This window comes from Symphodus melops (assembly GCF_947650265.1).
Source record: "Symphodus melops genome assembly, chromosome: 16".
NCBI classification, from domain to species: Eukaryota; Metazoa; Chordata; class Actinopteri; order Labriformes; family Labridae; genus Symphodus; species Symphodus melops.
Window position 1 is genome coordinate 911,741 of NC_136706.1, and position 26,098 is coordinate 937,838.

The 26,098-nt window shown below is 46.7% G+C and overlaps 4 protein-coding genes across 5 annotated transcripts in view; 2 read left to right on the forward strand and 2 right to left on the reverse strand.

Moving 5' to 3' along the window:
- Window positions 1-10: 10 nt before the first annotated feature.
- trappc13 (trafficking protein particle complex subunit 13) lies at window positions 11-10,971 on the reverse strand. 2 transcript variants are annotated; one of them, XM_079365064.1, is made up of 13 exons: window positions 10,813-10,971; window positions 9,940-10,008; window positions 7,409-7,508; window positions 7,181-7,265; window positions 6,173-6,300; window positions 5,905-5,977; window positions 5,524-5,568; window positions 4,702-4,719; window positions 1,361-1,494; window positions 1,059-1,257; window positions 653-753; window positions 415-562; window positions 11-313 (listed from the first exon to the last, which is right to left on the reverse strand). In XM_079365064.1, exons 1-13 carry the CDS (start codon window positions 10,856-10,858, stop codon window positions 206-208), a joined length of 1,254 nt encoding a protein of 417 aa, XP_079221190.1. In that variant the 5' UTR covers window positions 10,859-10,971; the 3' UTR covers window positions 11-205. The 2 variants fall into 2 exon arrangements, with proteins under 2 accessions (XP_079221190.1, XP_079221191.1); XM_079365065.1 differs by lacking the exon at window positions 4,702-4,719 and having other exon boundaries at window positions 10,813-10,970.
- Window positions 10,972-11,987: 1,016 nt separating this feature from the next.
- LOC306837411 (uncharacterized protein) overlaps window positions 11,988-26,098 on the reverse strand; it is a 37,640-nt gene continuing 23,529 nt past the window's right edge. The window contains exon 2 of the mRNA XM_079365076.1: window positions 11,988-12,428. Coding sequence (XP_079221202.1) covers window positions 12,039-12,383 — 345 coding nt within the window. The 5' untranslated portion in view covers window positions 12,384-12,428 and the 3' untranslated portion in view covers window positions 11,988-12,038. The remainder of the gene's footprint in view (window positions 12,429-26,098) is intronic.
- Window positions 15,193-17,319, forward strand: LOC306836926 (nuclear factor 7, brain-like). Its single transcript, XM_079364309.1, has one exon. It carries the CDS (start codon window positions 15,426-15,428, stop codon window positions 16,833-16,835), a length of 1,410 nt encoding a protein of 469 aa, XP_079220435.1. The 5' UTR covers window positions 15,193-15,425; the 3' UTR covers window positions 16,836-17,319.
- Window positions 21,508-23,405, forward strand: LOC306837394 (nuclear factor 7, ovary-like; the record flags this gene model as incomplete). The annotated part of the gene is made up of 1 exon (XM_079365052.1): window positions 21,508-23,405. One exon carries the CDS (start codon window positions 21,508-21,510, stop codon window positions 22,897-22,899), a length of 1,392 nt encoding a protein of 463 aa, XP_079221178.1. The 3' UTR covers window positions 22,900-23,405.

Consider the following 26,098-nt stretch of genomic DNA (forward strand, 5'->3'; position numbering starts at 1 on the left):
AAACACCTGATTAGTAAATCAAAGATAACAGTTTATTAACATTTATGCACATTTACATAATTCTCTTCAAAACAAAGTGATTTATATTATTCACATTTTAAAATACAGTTTATCCCCACGCAGGATGCAAAAAGAGAGTGAAGCGTCGGCGTCTTGTGCAGAGTCTCACCGTTGGTCCGTTCAGGTTTTTAAAAGATTAAAACGTCTAGCACTCGTGGCTCGTAAACGGGCAGACCACACACACCTGCGCGATGTCGTCGTACTCGTACGTCCTCTTCAAGAACGTGTCTGTGAGTCTGAGTCCAGAGATACTCTGCAGGGGGAAAGAGAGAGAGAGAGAGAGAGAGAGAGGGCAGCAGATGAGTCAGAGAGCGGCGGGCGGTGAGGACGGAGCAGCAGGTGGAGGTTGCGTACCTGCAGACCCTGCACCGACGACAGGAGCGTGAGGGGGAGAGAGAGGAAGGCTGCAGGGCTCAGCTTCCCCAGCTGTCGCCCTGAAACCCCACACCAGTGTATCGACCTGGTGTTACACATCTCCAGCACCAGGTCCATGGTCCTCTCGCTGCAGAACAAAGGTTACAAAAGGTCATTTAAATGGAACACAATCAGTCGTACGTGGCTGATTTTAACGACGAGGTGAGAAAAAGTCGACCTGCAGTTGGTGATTTTACAGATGATTTCAAACGGCTCCTCGAGGTTAACCGTGTCAGGGATCATCTCCAGCGACAGCCTGATGTCTCCGTATCCCGGAGCCTGGAAGAACAACCAACCACAGGACCCAAATTAACCACGAGGCTGCGTTCGCACCTTAAAGCAACGTTTAGTCCCAGAGCTTCTCTTCGGCTAAATTCAATCAAAACAGAAAACTACTCTTCCTTTTCCAAACCTTCTGGATTTCCCGATCGCACGATCCCACCCTCCGTCCCACCCAAACAAGGTAGAGCCTTCTGCTTGATTTGATGCCCTGACTGATTGAGAAGGCGCTGGCGGGAAACACCCGAGCGCCTCCTCGGACAAAGCTCCCCAGAAAGCCGTTTATAAAATCAGCGTCTCCGTACCATCCGTTGCAGCTGGCTGGTCTGTAGTCGGCCTCTCTCCCCGAGGTTGGTCTTCCACACGATGTCCAGCTTCCCGATCACCGTCACCCCCTTGATGACGCCGGCCTTCTCTGCGTACTCGGGCTTCGGCTTCAGGCAGTACAGGTACTGTCTCGTGTCCATGGGCTGCAGGTAGGACATCTTCCCGAACGTGGACTCTCTGACGGTGAAGACGTTAACACGGTCAGCCATTTTGTTTTTTTTGCAAATTACATCGACGACAAGAAGAAGAAGAAAAGATCGGACGAGGTCGGTGTGCGTACCCTTGTTCTCCACACGCGACGGTGTTGAGCTCGGTCACGTTGTACATCAGGGACGGCTCCAGAGAAACCTTCTCCATGAACATCGGGGAAGTTGTGATGTTCTGGATCTGAGCCTCCAAGAACACTTCGTCCGTCTGGAGTCAGAAAACAGGAAGTCAAACTCGGACTTTGAGTCTCGCAGTGAAGCACACACGAGCAAAGTCTCCGAGGTGAACTGAGCAACAGATCGCGTGTTTTATTAGAGATTTAGAGGAGTTAATCCTACTCCCTTAAAGAACAGGCTCACATGTGTATCATCTTATCTTAATCTCAAGCCCACATTTATCTGTTATGCAGAAACACCTCTGTGTGTGGATATCTAACGCAGGGACTGGAAATCTTTGGGTGTCTCACAAGACATTTTTTCCCACTCAGAACCTTCTGAGGAACCTAGTTAGTTTCCACATGATGCTAAATCCTCTCCATGTTCCTCTAACTCTAACTTGTGTCTCTATCTGTTCTCAATGTTGAGAAAAGTCCATCCTCTCCGTCTTCTGCCTGCTCCACTTTTCAGAAAATGTGTGCTCAAACAGGCCGTTTTTGGAGATTTTCCCTCGATGACATCACAAAGGGCAGTAGCCCCTCCCCCAGGTGGGTGACACTCCCACAGCTAGGTGTTTGTTCTGCCCTCTGAGTCTGCCTTCTCACCGTAAACAATAGGACATGGAGCCAGAAAGCAGCGAGTACACCCGAGCCCTTCCAGAGAGGGGGCGTGGCCAGACACCGCTCATTTACATATTTAAAGCTACAGACACAGAAACAGCCTGTTCTGAGCAGGGCTGAAATAGAGGGGTTTATAGACATGATCAAATACAGGATCAGAGTGGATTTACAACAACACACTTCACACACATGATGAAGAGGAGCGAGGACACTGATTCAACCTGAAGAAGAGGAGGAGGAGGAGATGTGACCTTTAACCTTGTGAACCTTCCTGCCATGACGATTGCTGGGTTTTTCGTCCCCCATCACTTTGGTTGAAGACACATCAGGGCATGTTAGTGATGATGAGGAAACGTGAGCCTGTCCTTTAAGCTACTCTTCAGGTGATGTGACTGTAGTTATGTGGTGACCAGTCTGAGAGGACGGACCTTTGCTCAGTGAACCTTAGAACACACAGTTAGTAGAAGTGCTGACCAGCAGAGTGTACAGTAGAAGTTGCACAAAGACTGATTTTTAACCGGTTGACTGAAGTCATCCAGGTGTTCTTATAACATAATATATCGACTGATTGATTGATTGATTGATTGGTTGGTTGATTGTGGAGCAGAGATACTGTATGAACATGATTAGACGGCTGCTCCTTCGCCGGGTGGTTTCACTTTAAGAATAAATGTGATGACCTGGTCAGCAGCAAAGCGTAGCCCTAAACAGAGCGAACAAGGAAGTAAATATCCCGTGCATCTTCTCCATAGTGGATCTGATTATTTGCCATGATGTCATAACCATCACAGGTAGACCGACCACGAGCGACCCGGGTGTGAAACGATGGTTTATGTTCCTGTAGGAGACAAGTTTGTCTGACATCAACCTCGGGTTAAGATAAACATCTTGTTTTTTTTTTTTGTCTCAGTCTCGTCCTGCCTTGGTCTTGGTCCTGTCTCGGTCTCGCCCTGCCTTGGTCTTGGTCTTGTCTCGGTCTCGCCCTGCCTTGGTCTTGGTCTTGTCTCGGTCTCGCCCTGCCTTGGTCTTGGTCTTGTCTCGGTCTCGTCCTGCCTTGGTCTTGGTCTTGTCTCGGTCTCGTCCTGCCTTGGTCTTGGTCCCGTCTCGGTCTCGCCCTGCCTTGGTCTTGGTCCTGTCTCGGTCTCGTCCTGCCTTGGTCTTGGTCTTGTCTCGGTCTCGCCCTGCCTTGGTCTTGTCTCGGTCTCTGAGCACTCTGGTCTCGGATAGTGTGTTCTTGACTACAACAGTATTTACATAGATCTGGATTTGATGACTTGGTGATTCGGGACATATCTGAGACTTTAATTGGTTTTGCACGCCATGACTTGACAGCGTCTGTTGGTTTTACTGGTTTTGTTTGTTGGTAACTAAAGCAACTTTTAGTGCAACCTCTACCACACAGTGAGACACAATGAGAGAGAGAGAGAGAAGCAGAGATTAGTTCATGCCCGCAATTCATCAACAGTAAGAACGGACCAGGAACCAATCCGAGAGTTTGAATCATCCATGTTAATGTGAAATCAGAAAGCTCAGCATCTCGGGTCCGTGCAAAGCCATTCCAAACATGACCTGAAACCTCGTCTCGTCATCATCATGAAGATCGGCGTCATTAACTCTTTAATTAACAAGAGAACGACGCGTCGTAATCAGCGACAGATACCGGGAAGCCCAGCCGCTCCGCAGTGATTGTTCTGCAGCGAGCCAAGTTCAAGTTTTAGTTGCTGACTCAGCGAATCAAGTGAAGCAGCTCGGAAATGTTCGTACCTGTAAGACAGTTAGGACCGGCTACACACCAGACAATTTAACCGTTTCAAATTTGACCTCCACGATCAGGGGATCATGGGTGGCTCCGATTTCGAGGCACGTCGATGATTTATCCAATTAAACCTCTGTCGTGTGGCGTCAGTGCGATTATTTTATCCACCAAGCTTCAACCATAAATGCTTGTTTCATTTCATGTTTTGGACTGTCGTGGTCCAAACTAGACCAGCTGAGAACCACCGGGCGAGAGGGTGCGTTCAGAGGATTATAAAGTCGACATGTCTGTGTGTAGCCAGCCTGAACCCCCTTAAGTCTGTACAAACAGGGCCACAGTTTAAGATTCATTTCCCTCCAAGATTAACGAAGTATTTTCTGATTCTGATTCATCAGACGGGAAACGACGACAAAAGCAAAACGATCATTCAGAACCGGGAAAGTTAAATTCTCTGGAGCATCAAAGTTCTGCTCCTGCAGAGTTACGTAATCGTTTTCATCTTGAACTCTTTTCTTTCCCCTTGATGATGATGAACCCACCCAAATTTTCACACCGCAACCTTCAATTTCCAAAGTCCAAGCCCTGTGTAGGATGAGTTTGCAAGAAAAGCACGAGCGTCCAAAGAAAGGCGCAAAAAAAAAAGAAGAGAAAATGGAAAGTTCATGTCCAGGTCGAAGACGTTAATATAAACACATGGCTGATTAATCTGTAACTCTATCGAGCAAGGTGTTCAAACTCTACATCACTTTCCATTCTTCTACTTTGCACCTTTCTGTTGGATCCAGAAAGACAAATTAAAAAAAAAAAAGAAAGAATTTGCTGCACCAAAAAAAAAGGATCAAGAGAAGCTAATGTTCAGCGATGAGAACAGAAGAACATTTACCACAGAACTGAGGTCACTCTAATGGAGAAAATAAAAAAATACAGACAGGATCAAAAACAAATGGAGTTACATGCCAAACACGGTGACAATGAATATTTGCACAACGCTAACGTCCAAAAAAAAAAAAAAAAGCTACCGAGAGAAAAAGCTCGTCGTCTCAACGAGGAAAACTCTTGATCTCCAGTTTGTTTGTTTTTAAACGCTGCAGGATATGTTCCCGTTTTCAAGCCGGGTCTACTCGGTAGAGTCCGGGGTCTGAAAGACGTGCACGAGGTCAATGCTGCAGGAGGCTTCTGCAGTCTGAAGGCTCTCAGTGCTGTGATGTAATCGCTCAGGGTAAAGTACGTCCGTCTGAGTCCTTGGTTTTTGCAACGCACACGCTCAGAATACTTCTAAAACTCTTTTTCTGAATGTTGCAACAAAAAGAAAAGCTTCACACGTAAAGTCCTTTATTTTGAATTTGAGGTTTTTTTTTTAAAACCAAGAACAGCCAAAAACAAACTGTTAAAAGTCACCAGACTCCTTTAAAAGAAAACAGGCCCGGCTTTAAAGCTCCGTTAAATGAACATTTCTGGAGGAGCAAGAGTTTCCCCTCGAGACGTGTCTTATACTAACTGCGCCTATTAGCATCTTCAAATGTCCCTATGAAATGAAATATGACATGGAGCATGTTGCGTATGCTACAGTGAGAACCTGCATGTCATACAATACAGTTCTTCTATTTGCAGAATGATGTGGATGGAAACACGAGTGTTCAGACTCACTCTGTACGCTGACAGTTATGAAGCCCGCTGTCGAGCGTTTGAGGGGCGGCTCACTCACCTCGGCGTTGTAGAACTTCGTCTTCACATCCAGCGGCTTCAACACCTGATTCAAAATAGATTGAAAACTGAACGCTGAGGTCTTCTCACACTGCTGCTCCATCTTGGGCAGAAGTAATATTCTCATGCAAAAAAAACGTCTAAATCAGTGTGGAAATCTTGGGCTGCGAGGAGGATTACACGGGTCTTGCTAAAGGGGAAGGGAATAGGATTACAAGTGAAGCAGGAAACTGAGGACCAAAGGCCGCGAGGCACCACCTCCACAGCCAGGACGGTAATTGCTTCAGCTCTGTTGAAGACCTGTGACATTTCTCAAGTCTCCTCCAAGCTTAGGCAAAAGTTTACCTCCAGCGTCTAATGAGAAAAGTCAAATATAACTCACCTGGAATTTGAAGAACTTCCGAAAATAAAGCTTCTCCCCGTACTGAGTGGTGTAACTGACCGCACAAACTAAGCTGCGGGTTGGAGAGAGAGAGAGAGAGAGAGAGAGAGAGAGAGAGAGAGAGAGAGAGAGAGAGAGAGGACAGGAGAGGTGAGGATCACTCTGGAGGAGCAGGGAGAGTCAGGTCGAACTTTATTGATATCGCAATGTGAGAAATCAACGTTCTCTGAACTCACGCCGTGACACGTCATGGAGGAAGAACACTCACATGTGCGTTCCGATTTCTTTAACCTCGTGGTGAATGACGTCATCGATGCAGCACTCGGGTTTGAGTTCTGCTACCGCGGAGTTTGACGCCGACAGGTTGAGTCTCTGTGAGCTGGTCTGAAGGTCCGCCTGAAGAGATTCACATCACACAGCGGGGCGCAGAGTCAGTTATGAGTCAGGACAGACAAACATACTGGGTGCTGCATTGTTGAAGAGAAGCCTGTCCTCCTTCTAACTTTAGATTCTGCTCCTGAATGCTCTGGATCTGATTGGACCAGAGAAGGTAGGCGGGGCTTTGAAGGCCGTTTTGGACGCCCCTGGGTTTGCCAGATATGAGAGCAGTTATCAGGTGAACAGGTGTTGCAGCGATGGAAGCGGGCAGTGGAACTGCTTCAGATAGAAGTGATTGTACCCGAGCTAAAAAGCCTCTGCATGTTTCTAATAAGCTCCAGCAGCAGAAAGCTGCTCAAACTAGGATCAATGTTGGAGATGAAACATGGAGAGAGGTTAGAACGCAGAAAGCTTTACAGACCCATGCAGAGCTGGCTAAACACTGAAGCTACAGTGTCCACCACATGCAGAGCTGGCTAAACACTGAAGCTACAGTGTCCACCACATGCAGAGCTGGCTAAACACTGGAGCTACAGTGTCCACCACATGCAGAGCTGGCTAAACACTGGAGCTACAGTGTCCACCACATGCAGAGCTGGCTAAACACTGAAGCTACAGTGTCCACCACATGCAGAGCTGTGTGAGAGGAGGGGGCGGAGCCAGACAGTTCTCTGTGATGATTAGAGTTTAGCCTGCAGTACTCATTTTAAACACTAGGGGCAGAGTTACACCCCCATCTCAGGCCACATCCCCAAGAGAGGATCAACTTAGAAGTTACCGCATCAATACGGATGCATCTTTGGTTCCAAGTTGAGGCTGCAGTAACTTCTACATACACAATGTCTAAGTACAGTAGTATCCAATCAGGTGTGAGTTAAGTGTTCAGGTATTTTTTTACCTTCACGAGAATGTCCTTCACAACTTGGTTGCTGTCGTTGTGCACGCTGATGTAACTGGAGAAAGTCTCGCCCAGGAAAATATTTCTGTGTGAAGAAAAAAAACATTTTACTTATAAGGCTTCTTCACAGACATTAGGTTAAGTTCATTCTGTCATCTTACCGAAAATAATAATTTCCCCTGAAAGGTTTTTCTTCAACAAACATCAAAATGAACGAGCGTTTATTACCCAAAGTTCTGCGGTAACGTGAGCATCTCTCCCAGCATCAGAGTCTCGGCTCCTTTGATAGTGGACGGGTCCTCTCTCATCAGCTGACAGAACAAATCCCCTGAAAGAAGACACAACGTATTTTTTATTTAAGAGGATAAACGTCACTCTCTATCGCCTTCTGCTCTGTTGTTTTGTTTTCACATTTGAGGCAGAGGTCAAAGGTCACATATTACGTAAAATCCTCTCCTCCATGTTCCTCTAACATGTGTCTCCAGTCTGTCTACAAACCCCCCAATGAGGAGAAAAGTCCATCCTCTCCATCTTCTGCCTGCTCCACTTTTCAGAAAATGTGTGCTCAAACAGGCAGTTTGGAGGTGTTCCCTTCATGACATCACAAAGGGCAGTAGCCCCTCCCCCAGGTGGGTGACACTCCCACAGCTAGGTGTTTGTTCTGCCCTCTGAGTCTGCCTTCTCACCGTAAACAATAGGACATGGAGCCAGAAAGCAGCGAGTACACCCGAGGCCTTCCAGAGAGGGGGCGTGGTCAGACACAGCTCATTTACATATTTAAAGCTACAGACACAGAAACAGCTCATTTACATATTTAAAGCTACAGACGCAGAAACAGCCTGTTCTGAGGAGGAGGATATGTCACCTGTGAGGAACGTTCAGTTTTTACATAATATGGCGCCCCCCTGTGGTCAAACAGAGAGTTTTATCTCTTTGCTGATTTTGTTACGCCTTAAAGAGGTGTTTGCTGATAAAAATTCATCCTTATTTATTTAAATGTCTTGCATGCAGCACAGACAACTTTTTGACAGCTTGCTGTTTATCACGTCACAACACAAATGACAGGATAGAAATAGTCGATCTTGTCGCTGATAGTTTTATTTGCTTCTGCAGGTCATATTTAGGCATCAGTATTGAGCTGTGACTGTTTCATTACCAGCAGTAAACTCCTCACAGGAGCTTTAAACATTCTTTCCTAATCATATTCTCCTCGTTCGACATGCGCTGTATCGATAAATCTGGGCCGTCTCGCCTTTGATGTTGACACTGTTCAAACAGCGTAAGGTGAAATACAAGTATGCGAGTGTTTGTGCACGGGAGGGAGGATCAGAGAGAGACACGGGACTTCTGAAGATCAGGTTTCAAAGGAGGGACAAAAACAACACAAAGCTTTCACTGGGTTCAGATTTCACACATTTGTCTTCACAGAGTTGTGAAGCAAACCTCTGAGTCTGCACACGGTCCAAACACCGCCATGGTCTGTGTGTGGAAAAGACATCAACGTAACTTTACAATGTTTAGAAACGACCTTTACATTTTAGTCATCGCTTCTTCTCCCTTTCTCACACGCAGCAGACGATTGTTACGAGTGCTAAAAACGCTCCCTCTGGCCCGATTGAGGCCGATACTGATATCGATAATGGGGGGGGGGGGGGGGGGGGGGAATCAGATACAGATAAATCGGCCAATATCTTTCTTCGAACTGTAGAATCTGCAGAGATGGATGTAGATAAACACATGTATTACTTTGATCCCGGCCCGGGGGATATTCGCGGCCATTGAGGGGAATTTTTGATTGAAGAATCTGAAGATTTTGGCCCGAGGCCAAAGATATATTCCTTGCAACATTTTTTTAAGAGGTCAAAATACAAAAAGTTCCTCACAATATTATTAAAAATAATAATACAAAAAGAAACCTATGTGATGCAAGGATTCTAACACGACAATTTTGGCCAGCAAGAAAAAATGTTTGCACACCACTGTGTTAAATGAACATATCAAACACACGATGAAAAGATTTATAACGAAGACGAGACTGTTAAGTATATGAGCGTGTACTTGTGTAAGTGCAGAATAATCATGCTTGTTGTAATCCCTATAGCGCCCTCTGCTGGTGAACGAGAACTAGCCAGTTTAATACAGTGAAACACAAATGAAATGCTTTCTGAGATCGAATTAGCCGATACAGAGTCACTGGATGTCAGCTGATATTATCGTCTGGCCGATGAATCAGCTGAGCTCTAATTCGAATCCGTCTTTCTTTAATCAAAACACTCAAACATGAAATTACAAAGACAAATAGTTTGATGTCACTTCTTCCAGCAGTTCATCTTTGTGCACTTTAACTTGTGACCCTTCACTTCACTGCTTCTCTTGTATAAATAGCGATGCTGGCCACAAGTGATTTATGGATAATAAGGATTCGGTTACCTGCACAGTGAACACAGTTTTCTGTTGCTGTATTGCGTCGGAGGGGAAAACAAACACTGGGACTCTCAGCAGGGTGCTCCGTCTAAATGTGGGAGCGGGATCTGTTACTGCTGATCCAAAAGCAGACGTGCACAGAACAGATAACCTGCCATAAGGCGGGTTTACACCGGTTTACACTGGGTGTGTATGTGACTTCCTGTCCCACTCTTTGTTATCAATATGGGATGAGTTCAGACTTTTTAATGTGTTTATTGCAATAACTGTGTCCTCCATCCTTCAACCTAAAACTCTGAGGTGAGTTTTCCTTCTCTGAGGCTGAACAGACTCACCTGGCAGATCTCTGTCTTCACACGTCACCGGCAGGTTTGTGAAGAGAGTCGGTTTCGTCAACCGCATCACTAAAAAGAGAAGAGACGTCAGAGTACATAATTAAGGTGTCAAAGTATTTTAACAAACAAAGTAGTGCTGCCTTAATATGTTCAGATTTGTGTGATATAATTGCTCTAAATCAAGCAGGTTTGCTTTTCAAAATAAGAGTACAGAGGCGTGAGTAGCCAAGTGGATACTTTGGCGTCCCGGGTTCAAATCTAACCTCCTGTCATGTCGCCCTCTGATTAATCTCAGCTGGTAGAGCTGTGGCCCCCTGACCTTAAGGTTTCAGTCCTTTACGGTCACCGGTTTGATTCCTGTCTATGGTCTGCTGTACTATCAAAATAACAGCCCCTTTATTTTGGGGCGTCCTCCCAGTCCCTGGATCCTTTATTTTGGGGGTCCCGAGCTGAACAGTTTGGGGTCATTTTAATAGATAAACCAGAACACTAAGTCATGGTACCGTCTGTAGCTTCCTGTGTACTTGAAAAACATTACATACTAAAGAAGAAGAAGAAACCTGACATTGTAGTTCACTTAAGTAAACAAAGCTAACAAGCTAACTAAGCTGACAGTTGTTAAAGCTTTAATGTTGATTTTGAAGTGTTTTAAAATATAATATTTGAAGTACAATAACGTGAAATGCTTATATTTATTAAAGCTGCGAATGTCATTAACAGCATTTAATAATAACACGAATAAAAACACGTTTATTGCCTTTAGTCTAAGCTAGCGCTGTTAGCAACATTAGCTTTTTTTCCAAGGCTCAACGCTGAAGCTTTAAAAACCGTCAGCACGCGGGGTTTATTTAGTGACGTAGGGAGGATAATTACCTTTTAACGCGAGCAGGTGTTCCTGCTTCGCTTGATTTACTTCCATTTTTTGTATCTTTGCGGATGAGGTCAGCTAATTATGCTAGCTGGTGGGGTTTGACAGGCTAACCGGAAGCGCTATTCTTCTTCGTTTGGAAAGCTGGAACGCTGTTATCGCTGTGCGTGAAACACCGCCCCCACAGTCCAGAATGGGTACTACAACAACACGCTTTCTTTCTCTGGACTTTGAAACTCGTGTTTCTCTTGAACAAATTAAAATGAGAATTGTTTTTGACTGTGAATCATCCAGACCTGTTTTTGTTGTTTTATTTGTTTTTCTTTCTTTTTGTTGACTGACATCTAGTGGTCTGGGCCTGAATTACATCAGGACGTTTCGTTGCATTTTCTTTATTTGTTCCGATCTTGTCAACACATAATATATAATAATATAAAAGAAAGCAAAAGTATTCACAATCCAATCATGTTTGGAAAGGAACAGGGAGAAGAATAAGTCTTTAACATTAAATACAGCTTGGGATCCTTAGTGTGCAGCAGCAGTGACTTATATCAGACTTGAAATTTTAACATTGCAGTGAATAATTGGTGGTATTTTACGGTGGTCTGTTTCAGAAAACTCCCCACATAACTGTTTTTTTTTAAATTTAGTCATATTTAGTTTCGCATTATGTTTAAACTGAAAATAATTAAACCAGAGCAAAGGTCATGAGCAATCACAAGAAAGTCGTACAGCATAAAACCCTGTAGAGTTGACCTTTATCATAATCGATTGCACCAACTTGTTTACTGAGCTGCAAACTTAAAGAGCAGGATGCTGCAAAGATGTAGAGAGCTGGAACTGTGTCATTTGTTTTCACACCAGCGTGAAGAAAACCTCCGCTGTTCACAGCCGTCCTGAGATCTGAGCCGAAAATCATGAAAGGAGAGTGACACCGGATCAACGTGAAATCACAATGACGCACGCAAAGGCAGGGAGGATTTTATGGGACATGTGCTGTGTCCCATAAAACCTTACAAAAAAACCTCCTACAATTCCCATAATGCAACACAGTGACATCTTTTTGTTTGAATCTCCTGTCTGTCCAGCACCTTGGGGACAACACAAATGTAAAGGTCCGTCTGTAATGACATTTGATGCCCATGTGTTCAGAGAAATGAGAGCAGCCACACTTCCTTTGTTCAGCAACATGCATTTTATTTGGATCTGTGCAGAGGATCACGGTTAGGAGCTACACATCGTACAGCAGCAGAGTAAACGAAGAACTCAGCGACATGCTGTTGATGATCATTTTGGCACAGACGTTTGCGTCATCTTCGTCCTCCACAAACACGGACAGAAAGCTATTGGGGTCCCAGGGCACGGCCTGCGTCTGAGAGGCCAGCAGACGCACGGAGGTGACGTCCTCAATGAAGGTGAACTTCTTGTCTGCAGGAGACACAGACTGGCTGTCATCTTTAGGTCCAGGCTGAGGCGTGATGAAGGCGTCCAGTGCCTGAGCCTCCTCTCGGACGAACACTCGGACGTTCCTGCTGCTGCAGTTACTCAGCTTTAAGGTGGTGTTTGAGTTTCCCATTTGGCTGATAACTCAGACGATGGACTGTCGGACTCTGGATGGAGGCTGTAATGTGGAATGAAACTGTTTAATTAATCCCTCAGTTATTCGGTTATCTGACTTCACTAAACCCGACAACTGAGCTTGCACTTCATGATCACAAGAAGCTGGTTAAGTAATCCCAGAGTTTCTTGGTATTAGGGTAAATAAAAAATCTGCCATCATCCAATCCTCATATCTCACAGCCCAAATTAAAGGCCACACGTTCTGTAAAATCCACTTCCCCTTGTTCCTCTGACTCTAACATGTATCTGTCTACAAACCCCCCAATGATGAGAAAAGTCCATCCTCTCTGTCTTCTGCCTGCTCCACTTTTCAGAAAATGTGTGCTCAAACAAGCCGTTTGGAGATTTTCCCTTCATGACATCACAAAGGGCATCAGTTTAAGATGTGACATTTCAGCTGCAGCTTCAATGTTTAGTTACCTGTTGAACTTTTCTCTGCATAGATTCAAACGTGTGCAGTTTATGTTTTTACATCATAACGATCCTTAAAAACAAACTTCTCATGCTAAAACATCATTTGAGTCTTTTCTAAACTTCGTCTGAAAGATGGAACAAAAGACAGGAGGCATTCTTACCTGCTGCTTCGGTGTCGCCCAGATGAAAGTGATGACTAACCTCGGGAGTGTGTGTGTGTGTGTGTGTGTGTGTTCTGGATAAAGTCTGATTATATGCAAAAGAACATTAGCACGGTTAACACAGAGTAATATAAAGTCAGGCAGGACAATGTGATCATATCAGTGAGAGCGTCGCTTCTATTTGCAACTCAACTGTTTCGGTAGCAAAGACACATTTCCTGTATAAAATCAACAACAGCCTTGAGAAAACAAACATTGTTATTGTGAATAAAGTTCTGAGTTGTTGCATAAAGTTTGTCTGACCCAGGAGTTTCAGTTCAAACTGATCTCTTCAGTCCTGAGCAGTTCAACCCTGAGCGAAGGCTTTTAAATCATCACGAGCATTTCTGTCACACATGAACGCCTCAAAATGTCTGCAGAACATTTTAGGACAAGCTGCCCCCCCTCACAGCGAGAGACTGAACCCTGTCAGACAGGAGGGGGGAGGGGGGCAGCTGTCTCCCGAGGTAAGAGGTGAGGTAAAAAAACAAAACATGCAGAAGTAGTAGTGGCAGAAGTCGTGGTCGCTACTTGTCAATATTAAAGGTTTGATGGCATTAACTCTCAATGCCCTGCTCAGGGTTGCATGCATTATTATCTGTGAAAACCAAAATTTGTCAATAATGAAAATTAAGTAGAATTGTCCGTCTGGGGGTAAAAAAGGAGGAAAGAGCAGAAGGTTTACCTTTTAGATAAACGCTTTGTGCAGTTTGACAGAATCACAATGTCATCAAAAGAGCTGAAACACAACAAACTGACCATCAGAGGTCGTAGCGGTCGCATGCATACACTCGATGCATCGTGCTGCAGTCACAGGGTATCAAGCGTCACGCCCCCTCCCATAAGGGGAGACTGCGTTTACCCCCTGCACCTGCACCTGCACCCCCTCCTACTGTCGTACAGTGGTGAGGTGCACATGTGAACAGGAGGACTTTAGGAGCAGTCCTCCTGACAGGAGAGCATTAGTGAACACGGCTGCACAAAAGCAACCGTTTGGATTCAAGGTGGAGTTGCTGCATGACTCAAATAAGACCCAAGATGAGACTTTTTAAACGTTACACCTGTGACAGTTCCCTCTCTGTTATTACACCTCGTCTGATAGAGCCGTCTTTCTCTCCGGGGTTTGCATAGTCAAAGCAACGTGAGAAAAATGGCAGTAAAGATAAGAGCCTGCCCTCACACACTCTCTGTCAGCGCGATGAGGTCGTGGCTGCTGCTGCTGCTGTCCCTGCTCGTCTCCGACCCGAGTCCCCTCAGAGACGGGGACGGAGTCCAGGAAAACTGGAGTTTATGCAGAGATCTGCTTCTCTGTGGACGGACGACTCCCACAGGAGCAAAGACACATCTGATGCAAACTGAGGACTGCTCTTTGTGTTTCCAGAGAAAGTGTGTGTGTGTCTCTGTGCAGCACAAACACAAGATGTCCCCCCTGTGCCCCGTAGACACACAGGATCATGGACGCAGTCTGTCTCTTCAGACCAGAATCGACAGGAGTCAGATTCCAGCACCGGTAGGTTTATTTTAAATTTTATTTACATGAACCTTCTTGTCCTCGTTGCAACTTTCCACCTGTGTTAAAGTTTAAAAAAAATATAGTTTCACATTTTGATCGCCACCAACGTTTTTTGGGAGGGCATGTGACCTGAGGAAAGCTATAGGAGAGAAAACAGAAACAGGAAGAAACAGGAAGTGAGTATGCGTGGGGGAAATGGCGTACATAACGGTGATAAATGTAAGTTGTAGTGCCGCCCGAGTATTTCCCAAACTGACTCCAGAATCTCCGTCGTGTGTGTGTGAAGCTCAAAGCTCGTCACTGATGACGGAGTTCATACTGTGATTTTTCTTCCGGCTGAATGAGACGACGTACTCTAATGTGCAGATTGTTAACCAGCAGTGTTTCAGAGATATTATATATAAATGATGTTTCACTCCCTCAGTGTTAACTGAGAGGAAAGCTTCCTGTTAATGTACGGACGGGTGCCTCCCAAACTACAACCTGTACTTCTGCATTTTTTCTGTACCTACTCAGAGAGAGGGGCGGAGCCAGGATCAGATTTATATGAACATTTAATGAAGCTCCGCCCCCTCACCTGCGATGAACCAGGAAGGACACAGGCTGTTATTCTGCCTCACTCTGCAGAGACACACACACTGACAGACGGACTTCGACCTGCTGACACAAACCAGCAGGACTTCCACTGAGAGAGGACAGGAGGACGAGGGGATACTGGGAGTACTTGTTATACTGGGATACTGGGAATACGAACACTTCAAGCTGCTGCTGAATCCACAAACTGAACCAGAGTTTCAAAGTGAAAGTAACTCTCAGGGACGGGGAGCGGCTTCCTGTTTTTTTCTGCTGCGTGTTTTGACTCTGAGGTAAAATGGCGTCCAAGTTAGAGGAAGATCTGAGCTGTCCGATCTGCCTCGACATCTTTAAAGATCCAGTGATGCTGTCCTGCAGCCACAGCTTCTGTAGAGTGTGTGTGCAGGACTGCTGGAAGGAGAAGGAGAACCAGGACTGTCCACTCTGTAAGAGGAGAAACTCAAAGGAAGTATTACCTTCTGCCTTTGCTTTAAAGAACGTGTCTGAGAGTTTCCTGCAGGAGAGAGATCAGAGAGCTTCAGAGGATCTCTGCAGTCTGCACTCTGAGAAACTCAAACTCTTCTGTCTGGACCATCAGGAGCCGGTGTGTGTCGTCTGCAGAGATTCAGAGACACACTCTGAGCACAGATTCAGACCCATCGATGAAGCTGCTGAAGAACTCAAGAAGAAACTTCAGGAAACTCTGGAGCCGGTAAAGAAGAAGTTAAAGGTTTGGGAAGAAGTTAAAGTGAAGTTTGATCAAACAGCAGGACACATTCAGGTCCAGGCCCGACACACAGAGAGGCTGATTAAGGAGCAGTTTAAGAAGCTTCACCAGTTTCTAGAAGAGGAAGAGGAGGCCAGGCTGTGTGCACTGAGGGAGGAAGAGGAGCAGAAGAGTCAGAGGATGAAGGAGGAGATGGAGGCTCTGAGCAGAGAGATAGAAGCTCTTTCACTCACAGTCAGAGACACAGAGGACGAGCTGAGAGCTGCAGACGTCTCATTCCTGAAAAACTACAAGGCTGCAGTGGAAAGAGTCCAGCAGCGCCCCCTGCTGGAGGATCCACAGCTGCCCTCAGGAGCTCTGATAGACCAGGCCAAACACCTGGGCAACCTGAGCTTCAACATCTGGACCAAGATGAAGGACATGGTCTCCTACAGTCCGCTCATTCTGGACCCAAACACTGCTCATCCAGACCTCATCCTGTCTGAAGATCTGACCTGTGTGAGACGAGGAGAGGAGAAGCTGCAGCTTCCTGATAATCCAGAGAGGTTTGATTATCAATGGTCTGTCCTGGGCTCTGAGGGCTTTAACTCAGGGACTCACAGCTGGGACGTCCAGGTTGGAGACAGTCCAGACTGGGACCTGGGAGTGTTAGCAGAGTCTGAACAGAGGAAGGGAGTCATAGAGTCTGGATTATGGTCGATATGGTTCATCAATGGTAAATACAGAGCACTCTCTCCTTCACATCCAGACACTGATCTCTCATTGAAGAAGAAGTTTCAGAGGATCAGAGTGAATCTGGACTGTAACAGAGGAAAGCTGTTGTTCTCTGATCCTGATACTAACACACACATACACACCTTCACACACACTTTCACTGACAGGATGTTTCCTTACATTGGCACTGCGGATGAAGTGAAGATTTTACCAGAGAAGATCTCTGTGACTGTGGAACACGAACACATGAAGAAGATGATGCTCTGACTCTGTCAGCATTGTTTGTGACTGCGTTACCATGGTGACGGTGTTTTGTTCATTATAACTTTGAGTGTAATTAGACACCAGGTAAAATCTTGATCCTGATTGGTCGGTTTGTCGGCGTCTCTTTAAAGAGAATCTGCTCAGAGTGTTTAACTGGTTAACTGTCGTCTGTTGCTTCAGCTGCTGTGAACGTCTGATTTCAGACTTTTTCACTTGAATTCTGAGGAGTCCCTGAAGGCATCATCTGTATCTCTGTATTATTACTTATTACTGTAAATAAATGCAACACAGTGTGATGAGGAGAGAGAAGACCGATTTTTTTGTTGAACACTTTTGACATGTTTTTGTCGTTAGGAGAGAAGGTCAGAGTTCAGTCTTTTATTTTCATTTCTTCTGATAGGTTCGAGTAAAGGACTTTAACCTTCTTGTTGTTTTTGGGCCTGTTGTTCTCTGCTCTGCTAAATAAACTGCTGTGTTTATAATCTGACGTGACCTGGACTGCTGGTTGTTCTTGGGAGTGGGACGAGTGGGAGCACTTATTATGTTGTGTGCTTGTTTCCCTAGTAGACCACTGACAGAACAGTGCAGCATTAAGACGATATTTAAACTCAGGGTCGGTCATTTCCTCCAGATCCACTTTTTAAGATTCAGATTGAAATTGTGTTTAGGTCCTGACATAAATTAATAACTCAGGTTCTCTGAAAAAAGACCAAAGAAAATGTGTCAAGAATGCAGCACGCGGCTCCTTGAGGCTGACCCCCTGTAGCATGCTAACAACGTCTAACAAGCTAATAATGACAATGCTAACATGTTTACTTCAATTTTCTCTCGAGGACATAATGATGGGACTTTTCAAATATTCAATAATACATCTCAATACAGAGGAGAAACTGGATCAGCAGAGGCAGAGTTGTTCTCTGCTCTGCTAAATAAATTGCTGTGTTTAAAATCTGAAGTGACATGGACTGCTGGTTGTTCTTGGGAGTGGGAAGAGTTGGAGCACTGATTATGTTGTACGTTTGTTCCCTGAGACTGGGGATATAACAGTTCTGCATTAAGATGGAATTTAAAGTCAGGGCTGGTCTCCCAACTAAACTGCTACTTTATCTCAGTATGAGTACCCGAATGATCGTAGGAGCTATGTTATCGGGGGCTTTATGCCCCAATTAGGGTCACCCAAGGCAAACAGGTCCTAGGTGACAGTTAAAACTAAAACCAGTTCAAAAATCCCTAAGAAGGACACCACAGCAAGGACAGAGACGTCGCCCTACAGCTGGAGCCCCACCCTGGAGCTAGACCTGGGGTTGGGGCCTGTAGGGGAGGACCTGGTGACAGGGCCTTTGCCTGTGGGACCAGGCCGGGCCGAACCCGGAAGCACGACGCAGGCCAGTCCTCCTATGGACTCACCACCCACAGAGGAAGCTGTAGGGGTCGGGTGCATTGTGGATCGGGCGGCAGTCGATTGCGGGGGCCTCAGCTTCCGCTCTTGGGACATGCAATGTCATCTCACTGGGGGAGAAGGAGCATGAGCTTTTGCGGGAGGGTGAGATAGTCGGGCTCACCTCTACACAAGGCTTGGGCTCTGGAACCCAGCTCCTCAAGAGGGGCTGGTCACTTCAGCACTCTGGAGTTGCCTGCAGTGAGAGGTGGCGGGCTGGTGTGGGCCGGGTTATAGCCCCACAGCTTAATCGCCATGTGTTGGAGATTACCCCGGTGAATGAGAGGGTTGCGTCCCTATGCCTTTGCGTAGGGGACAGTTCTCTCACTGTGGTCCTGGCCTACGGCCCGAACAGCAGTGAGGAGTACCTGGCCTTCATGGAGTCCCTGGGAGGGTTGCTGGACAGTGCTCTGACTGGGGACTCCATTGTTCTACTGGGGGACTTCAACGCTCACACGGGCAAAGACAGTGAGACTTGGAGCGGGGTGATTGGGATGAACGGCCTCCCTTATATGAACCAGAGTGGTGGTCTGTTATTGGACTTCTGTGCAAGTCACAGTTTGTCCATAATGAACACCATGTTCGAGCACAGGGATATCCATAAGTGCACGTCACACCAGGAGAATCAAGGCCGCAGGTCGATAGACTTTGTAGTCGTGTCATATGACCTCCGGCCATGTGTCTCGGACACTCGAGTGAAGAGCGGGACTGAGCTGTCACCTGATCACCACCTGGTGGTGAGTTGGATGCACTGACGGGGGAAGAAGCCGGTCAGACTTGGCAGGCCCAAACATGTACTGAGGGTCTGTTGGCAGAACCCTCTATTAGTGAGGTCTTCAACTCCGGACGAGCTTTTCAGAAATCCCTGTGGAGGCTGGAGACATTGAGTCCGAGTGGACCATGTTCTCCACCTCCATTGTCGAAGCCCACCCGGCTGCTTTGAGCTGTGGTCGCAGGGTTTCTGGTGCCTGTTGTGGCAGCAATCCCCGAACCTTGTGGTGGACACTGAAAGTAAGGGTGGCTGTCAAGCTGAAGAAGGAGTCCTATCGGGCGTTGCTAGCTCTTTGGATTCCTGAGGTAGCTGTTGTGGCAGCTGTTGTGGAGGCAAAACTTGGGCCTGGGAGGAGATCGGGGAAGCCATGGAGGAAGACTTTCGGACGGCCTCGAGGAAATTCTGGCATCAGTGCTTTCTCAACACTGTTTACAGTGTAGGTGGGGAGATGCTGACCTCAATTTGGGATGTAATCGGGTGGTGGAAGGAATATTTTGAGGATCTCCTCAATCTCACCATCACGTCTTCCACTGAGGAAGCAGAGGTTGAGTTCTCAGAGATAGACTCGTCCATCACCCAAACCAAAGTCACCGAGGTGGTTGGCAAGCTCCTTGGTGGCAAGACACCGGGGGTGGATGAGAACATCTTGTGGAGGTTGGGGACAGGGCCTCTGGACTGGCAGACCGGGGTGGTCCCTGGTCCCTGTTTTCAAGAAGGGGGATCGAAGAGTATGTTCCAACTATCGTGGAATCACATTCCTCAGCCTCCCTGACAAAGTCTATTCCAGGGTACTGGAGAGGAGGATCCGGCTGTTTGTCAAACCTCTGATCCAAGAGGAACAATGCACTTATTGTCCGAGCCGCAGAACACTGGACCAGCCCTACACTCTCCAGTGGGTGCTCGAGGGTTCATGGGAGTTCGCTCAACCAGTTTAAATGTCGATATGGAGGAAGGCATTTGACCGTGTCCCCTGTGGCGTTCTGTGGGGGGTGCTCCAAGAGTATGGGGTCTGGGGCCCTTTGCTAAGGTGGTCCAGTTCCTTTATTGTTTGTGCAGCAGCCTGTCTCGCTTTGCCAGCAGTAAGTCAGACCTGTTCCCCATGCGTGTTCTCCTCCTGCAGGGCTGCCCTTTGTCTCCGGTTCTGTACATAACTTTTACTTCGTCCGCAGTCATGCGGTCGCTGTATCAGTTTGTCGTGATGAAGAAGGAGCTAAGCCACAAGGCGAGGCCTTCGATTTACCGGTCGATCTTCATTCCAACCCTCACCTATGGTCATGAGCTTTGGGTCATGACCGAAAGAATGAGATCCCAGATACAAGGGGCTGAAATGTGCTTCCTCCGTAGGGTGGCTGGAAGCACCCTTTGAGATAAGGTGAGGAGCTCGGCCACCAGGGAGGAGCTCGGAGTGGAGCCGCTACACCTTCACAGCTAGAGGAGTCAGCTGAGGGGGCTCAGGCATCTGTTCTGGATGCCCCTTTGACGCCTCCCTAGGGAAGTGTTCCAGGCATGTACTTCCAGGAGGAGGCCTCGGGATAGAGCTGGAGAGACTATGTCTCTCAGCTGGCCTGGGAACGCCTGCGGGTCCCACCGGAAGGGTTGGAGGAAGTGTCTGGTGTCGAGACTGCAGCCACCACGACACGGCCCCAGATAAGCGGGAGAAAATGGATGGATGAATAGATGGATAGTTGGTCATTTCCCCCAGATCCACTTTTTAAGTGTTTGTTTGAAATTGTCTTCAGGTCCTGACAGAAAATAATCTGAAATCTGAAAACGGACCAAAGAAAATCTGTCCCCCTGCAGCATGCTAACAACGTCTAACAAGCTAATAAGGACAATGCTAACATGCTAAACAAGTGAACTAAGAGTTTAACTTACTTAAATGTTCTCTTGAGGACATAATGATGGGACTCTTCTAGTATTCTATAAGACATCTCAAGACATCTGTGTTTCAGAGATATTATATATGAATGATGTTTCACTTCCTCAGTGTTAACTGAGAGGAAAACTTCCTGCTCATGTACGGACAGGTGTCTCCCAAACGACAACCTGTACTTCGGCATTTTTTCTGTACCTGCTCAGGGAGAGTCGATCAGAGAGAGGGGCGGAGCCAGGATCAGATTTATATGAAAATTTCATGACTCAGAAGAAGAAACTCCGCCCCCTCACCTGTTTCACCTGAGACAAACCAGGAAACAGGCTGTTATTCTGCCTCACTCTGCAGAGACACACACACTGACAGACGGGCCTCGACCTGCAGACAAAAACCAGCACGACTTCCACTGAGAGAGGACAGGAGGACGAGGGGATACTGGGAGTACTTGTTATACTGGGATACTGGGAATCAGAACACTTCAAGTTGCTGCTGAATCCACAAACTGAATCAGAGTTTCAAAGTCAGAGTAACTCTCAGGGACGGGGAGCGGCTTCCTCTTTTTTCCTGCTGCATGTTTTGACTCTGAGGTAAAATGGCGTCCAAGTTAGAGAAGGATCTGAGCTGTCCGGTCTGCCTTGACATCTTTAAAGATCCAGTGATGCTGTCCTGCAGCCACAGCTTCTGTAGAGTGTGTGTGCAGAGCTGCTGGAAGGAGAAGGAGAACCAGGAGTGTCCACTCTGTAAGAGGAGAAACTCAAAGGAAGCGTTACCTCCTGCCTTTGCTTTAAGGAACGTGTGTGAGAGTTTCCTGCAGGAGAGAGATCAGAGAGCTTCAGAGGATCTCTGCAGTCTGCACTCTGAGAAACTCAAACTCTTCTGTCTGGACCATCAGGAGCCGGTGTGTGTCGTCTGCAGAGATTCACAAAAACACTCTGAGCACAGATTCAGACCCATCGATGAAGCTGCTGAAGAACTCAAGAAGAAACTTCAGGAAACTCTGGAGCCGGTAAAGAAGAAGTTAAAGGTTTGTGAAGAAGTTAAAGTGAAGTTTGATCAAACAGCAGGACACATTCAGGTCCAGGCCCGACACACAGAGAGGCAGATTAAGGAGCAGTTTAAGAAGCTTCACCAGTTTCTAGAAGAGGAAGAGGAGGCCAGGCTGTGTGCACTGAGGGAGGAAGAGGAGCAGAAGAGTCAGAGGATGGAGGAGGAGATGGAGGCTCTGAGCAGAGACATAGCAGCTCTTTCACTCACAGTCAGAGACACAGAGGACGAGCTGAGAGCTGCAGACGTCTCATTCCTGAAAAACTACAAGGCTGCAGTGGAAAGAGTCCAGCAGCGCCCCCTGCTGGAGGATCCACAGCTGCCCTCAGGAGCTCTGATAGACCAGGCCAAACACCTGGGCAACCTGAGCTTCAACATCTGGACCAAGATGAAGGACATGGTCTCCAACACTCCGATCATTCTGGACCCAAACACTGCTGAACCAGTCCTCATCCTGTCTGAAGATCTGACCTGTGTGAGACGAGGAGAGGAAGAGCTGCAGCTTCCTGATAATCCAGAGAGGTTTGATTATCACTGCTCTGTCCTGGGCTCTGAGGGCTTTAACTCAGGGACTCACAGCTGGGACGTCCAGGTTGGAGACAGTACAGACTGGGACCTGGGAGTGTTAGCAGAGTCTGGACAGAGGAAGGGAGACATGGAGTCTGGATTATGGTTAATAGGGTTCAATGGTGGTGAATACGGGGCACTCTCTCCATCACATCCAGTCACTGTTCTCTCATTGAAGAAGAAGTTTCAGAGGATCAGAGTGAATCTGGACTGTAACAGAGGAAAGCTGTTGTTCTCTGATCCTGATACTAACACACACATACACACCTTCACACACACTTTCACTGACAGGATGTTTCCTTCCTTTTACACTGGGGATAAACTCCCACTGAAGATTTTATCAGAGAAGATCTCTGTGACTGTGGAACACTAATACATGAAGAAGATGATGATCTGACTCTCTCAGCATTGTTTGTGACTGTGTTGTCATGGTGACGGTGTTTTATTCATCATAACTTTGAGTGTAATTAGACACCAGGTAAAATCTTGATCCTGATTGGTCGGTTTGTCGGCGTCTCTTTAAAGATAATCTGCTCAGAGTGTTTAACTGGTTAACTGTCGTCTGTTGCTTCAGCTGCTGTGAACGTCTGATTTCAGACTTTTTCACTTGAACTCTGAGGAGTCCCTGAAGGCATCATCTGTATCTCTGTGTTATTACTTATTACTGTGAATAACTGCAACACAGCGTGATGAGGAGAGAGAGGACCGATTTTTATGTTGAACACATCTCATGTTTTTGTCGTTAGGAGAGTAGGTCAGAGTTCAGTCTTTTATTTTCATTTCTTCTGATAGGTTCGAGTAAAGGACTTTAACCTTCTTGTTGTTTTTGGGCCTGTTGTTCTCTGCTCTGCTAAATAAACTGCTGTGTTTATAATCTGACGTGACCTGGACTGCTGGTTGTTCTTGGGACTGGGACGAGTGGGAGCACTTATTATGTTGTGTGTTTCTTCCTCTAGTTATTGGTGGCTTTATGCCCCAATTAGGGTCACCCACCACTGACATAGACAGGTATAGTAATGAAATATTTTTGTTGGCTAACCCGAAAAAATTCGGCAATGGGATTTTTGCATTGGATTTTAGATCATTGCAGAAAATAAGCTTTGTGTCAAACACACGTTTCTGATGCGTAGCTGTTTTGTTCAGCGGGATAATCTTTACAGATGAACATCATTTATATAAAGTTTGAAGAATAATTCAGCTGAGAGAAGTAAAAAGCTAATGCTACGCTACAAGCTAACTACATGGCGGTCGGTTCATGATGACGTCACGACCGTTATGCTTCATCGATCTAATCAGCGGATTTGACAAGCTAGTGAAAAGTTAGCTTAATAAGTTGCTTATTAACCTAATATTTACAAGAACACTGAAAAACATGACTAGAGGCTGTAAGGAGGATTAGGGAGAGAGTTCATGGTGTGATGACGTGTAATGTCTGCAACAACCACTGTAGTTTCAGTTAGCTACTCGTTAGCAACCGCCATTTAAAGTTTGCGTAAAAACTTTAAAGTTCACAAGTGGGGTCTTAGCTAACGTAGTTTATCTTGTCTAATAAAATGTCAACATCTCTTCAGCTTGTGTTAACCACAGACCTTATTTCAGGCGTCTTAACCACAAACCCATTCAAAATCCACATTTAATTTGAGAGTTAGGAACCCATGGCGCTAACATGCTAACTCACTTCCTGGTTTTAGGACTCAAAGGTACATCGGTCTATAACAGTGCTGCATTAAGACGATATTTAAACTCAGGGTTGGTCATTTCCTCCAGATCCACTTTTTAAGATTCAGATTGAAATTGTCTTCAGGTCCTGACAGAAATTAATAACTCAGGTTCTCTGAAAAAGGAACAAAGAAAATTTGTCAAGAATGCAGCACGCGGCTCTTTGAGGCCGACCCCCTGCAGCATGCTAACAATGTCTAACAAGCTAATAATGTAGGGTGACCATATTTTGATTTCCAAAAAAGGGACCTACTCAGAGAGAGGGGCGGAGCCAGGATCAGATTTACATAAACATTTAATGACCCACAAGAAGAAGCTCCGCCCCCTCACCTGTCTCATCTGAGAAGAACCAGCAAACAGGCTTTTGTCTTCGGATAGGTACGAATAAAGGACTTTAACCTTTTTGTTGATTGTTTTTGGGCCCGTTGTTCTCCGCTCTGCTAAATAAATTGCTGTGTTTAAAATCTGAAGTGACATGGACTGCTGGTTGTTCTTGGGAGTTGGAAGAGTGAGAGCACTTATTATGTTGTGTGTTTGTTCCCTGAGACTGGGGATATAACAGTTCTGCATTAAGACGGAATTTAAAATCAGGGCAGGTCTCCCAACTAAACTGCTACTTTATCTCAGTGTGTGTACCTGAATGATTGTAGGAGCTATGTTATCGGGGGCTTTATGCCCCAATTAGGGTCACCCAAGGCAAACAGGTCCTAGGTGACGGCTCAAACTAAAAGCAGTTCAAAAATCCCTAAGAAGGACACCACAGCAAGGACAGAGACGTCGCCCTACAGCTGGAGCCCCACCCTGGAGCTAGACCTGGGGTTGGGGCCCGTAGGAGAGGACCTGGTGACTGGGCCTTTGCCTGTGGGACCAGGCCGGGCCGAACCCGGAAGCACGATGCAGGCCAGTCCTCCTATGGACTCACCACCCACAGAGGAAGCTGTAGGGGTCGGGTGCATTGTGGATCAGGCGGCAGTCGATTGCGGGGGGCCTCAGCTTCCGCTCTTGGGACATGCAATGTCATCTCACTGGGGGAGAAGGAGCCTGAGCTTTTGCGGGAGGGTGAGATAGTCGGGCTCACCTCTACGCAAGGCTTGGGCTCTGGAACCCAGCTCCTCAAGAGGGGCTGGTCACTTCACCACTCTGGAGTTGCCTGCAGTGAGAGGTGGCGGGCTGGTGTGGGCCGGGTTATAGCCCCACAGCTTAATCGCCATGTGTTGGAGATTACCCCGGTGAATGAGAGGGTTGCGTCCCTACGCCTTTAAGTAGGGGACAGGTCTCTCACTGTGGTCCTGGCCTACGGCCCGAACACCAGTGAGGAGTACCTGGCCTTCATGGAGTCCCTGGGAGGGTTGCTGGACAGTGCTCTGACTGGGGACTCCATTGTTCTACTGGGGGACTTCAACACTCACGCGGGCAAAGACAGTGAGACTTGGAGGGGGATGATTGGGATGAACGGCTTCCCTTATATGAAAGAAGGAGTCCTATCGGGCGTTGCTTGCTCATTGGACGCCCGAGGCAGCTGTTGTGGCAGCTATTGTGGAGGCAAAACTTGGGCCTGGGAGGAGTTCGGGGAGGCCATGGAGGAAGACTTTCGGACGGCCTCGAGGAAATTCTGGCAGCAGTGCTTTATCAACACTGTTTACAGTGTAGGTGGGGAGATGCTGACCTCAATTTGAGATGTAATCGGGTGGTGGAAGCAAAACTTTGAGGATCTCCTCAATCCCACCATCACGTCTTCCAATGAGGAAGCAGAGGTTGACTTCTCAGAGGTAGACTCGTCCATCACCCAAATAAAAGTCACCGAGGTGGTTGGCAAGCTCCTTGGTGGCAAGACACAGGGGGTGGATTCTCCC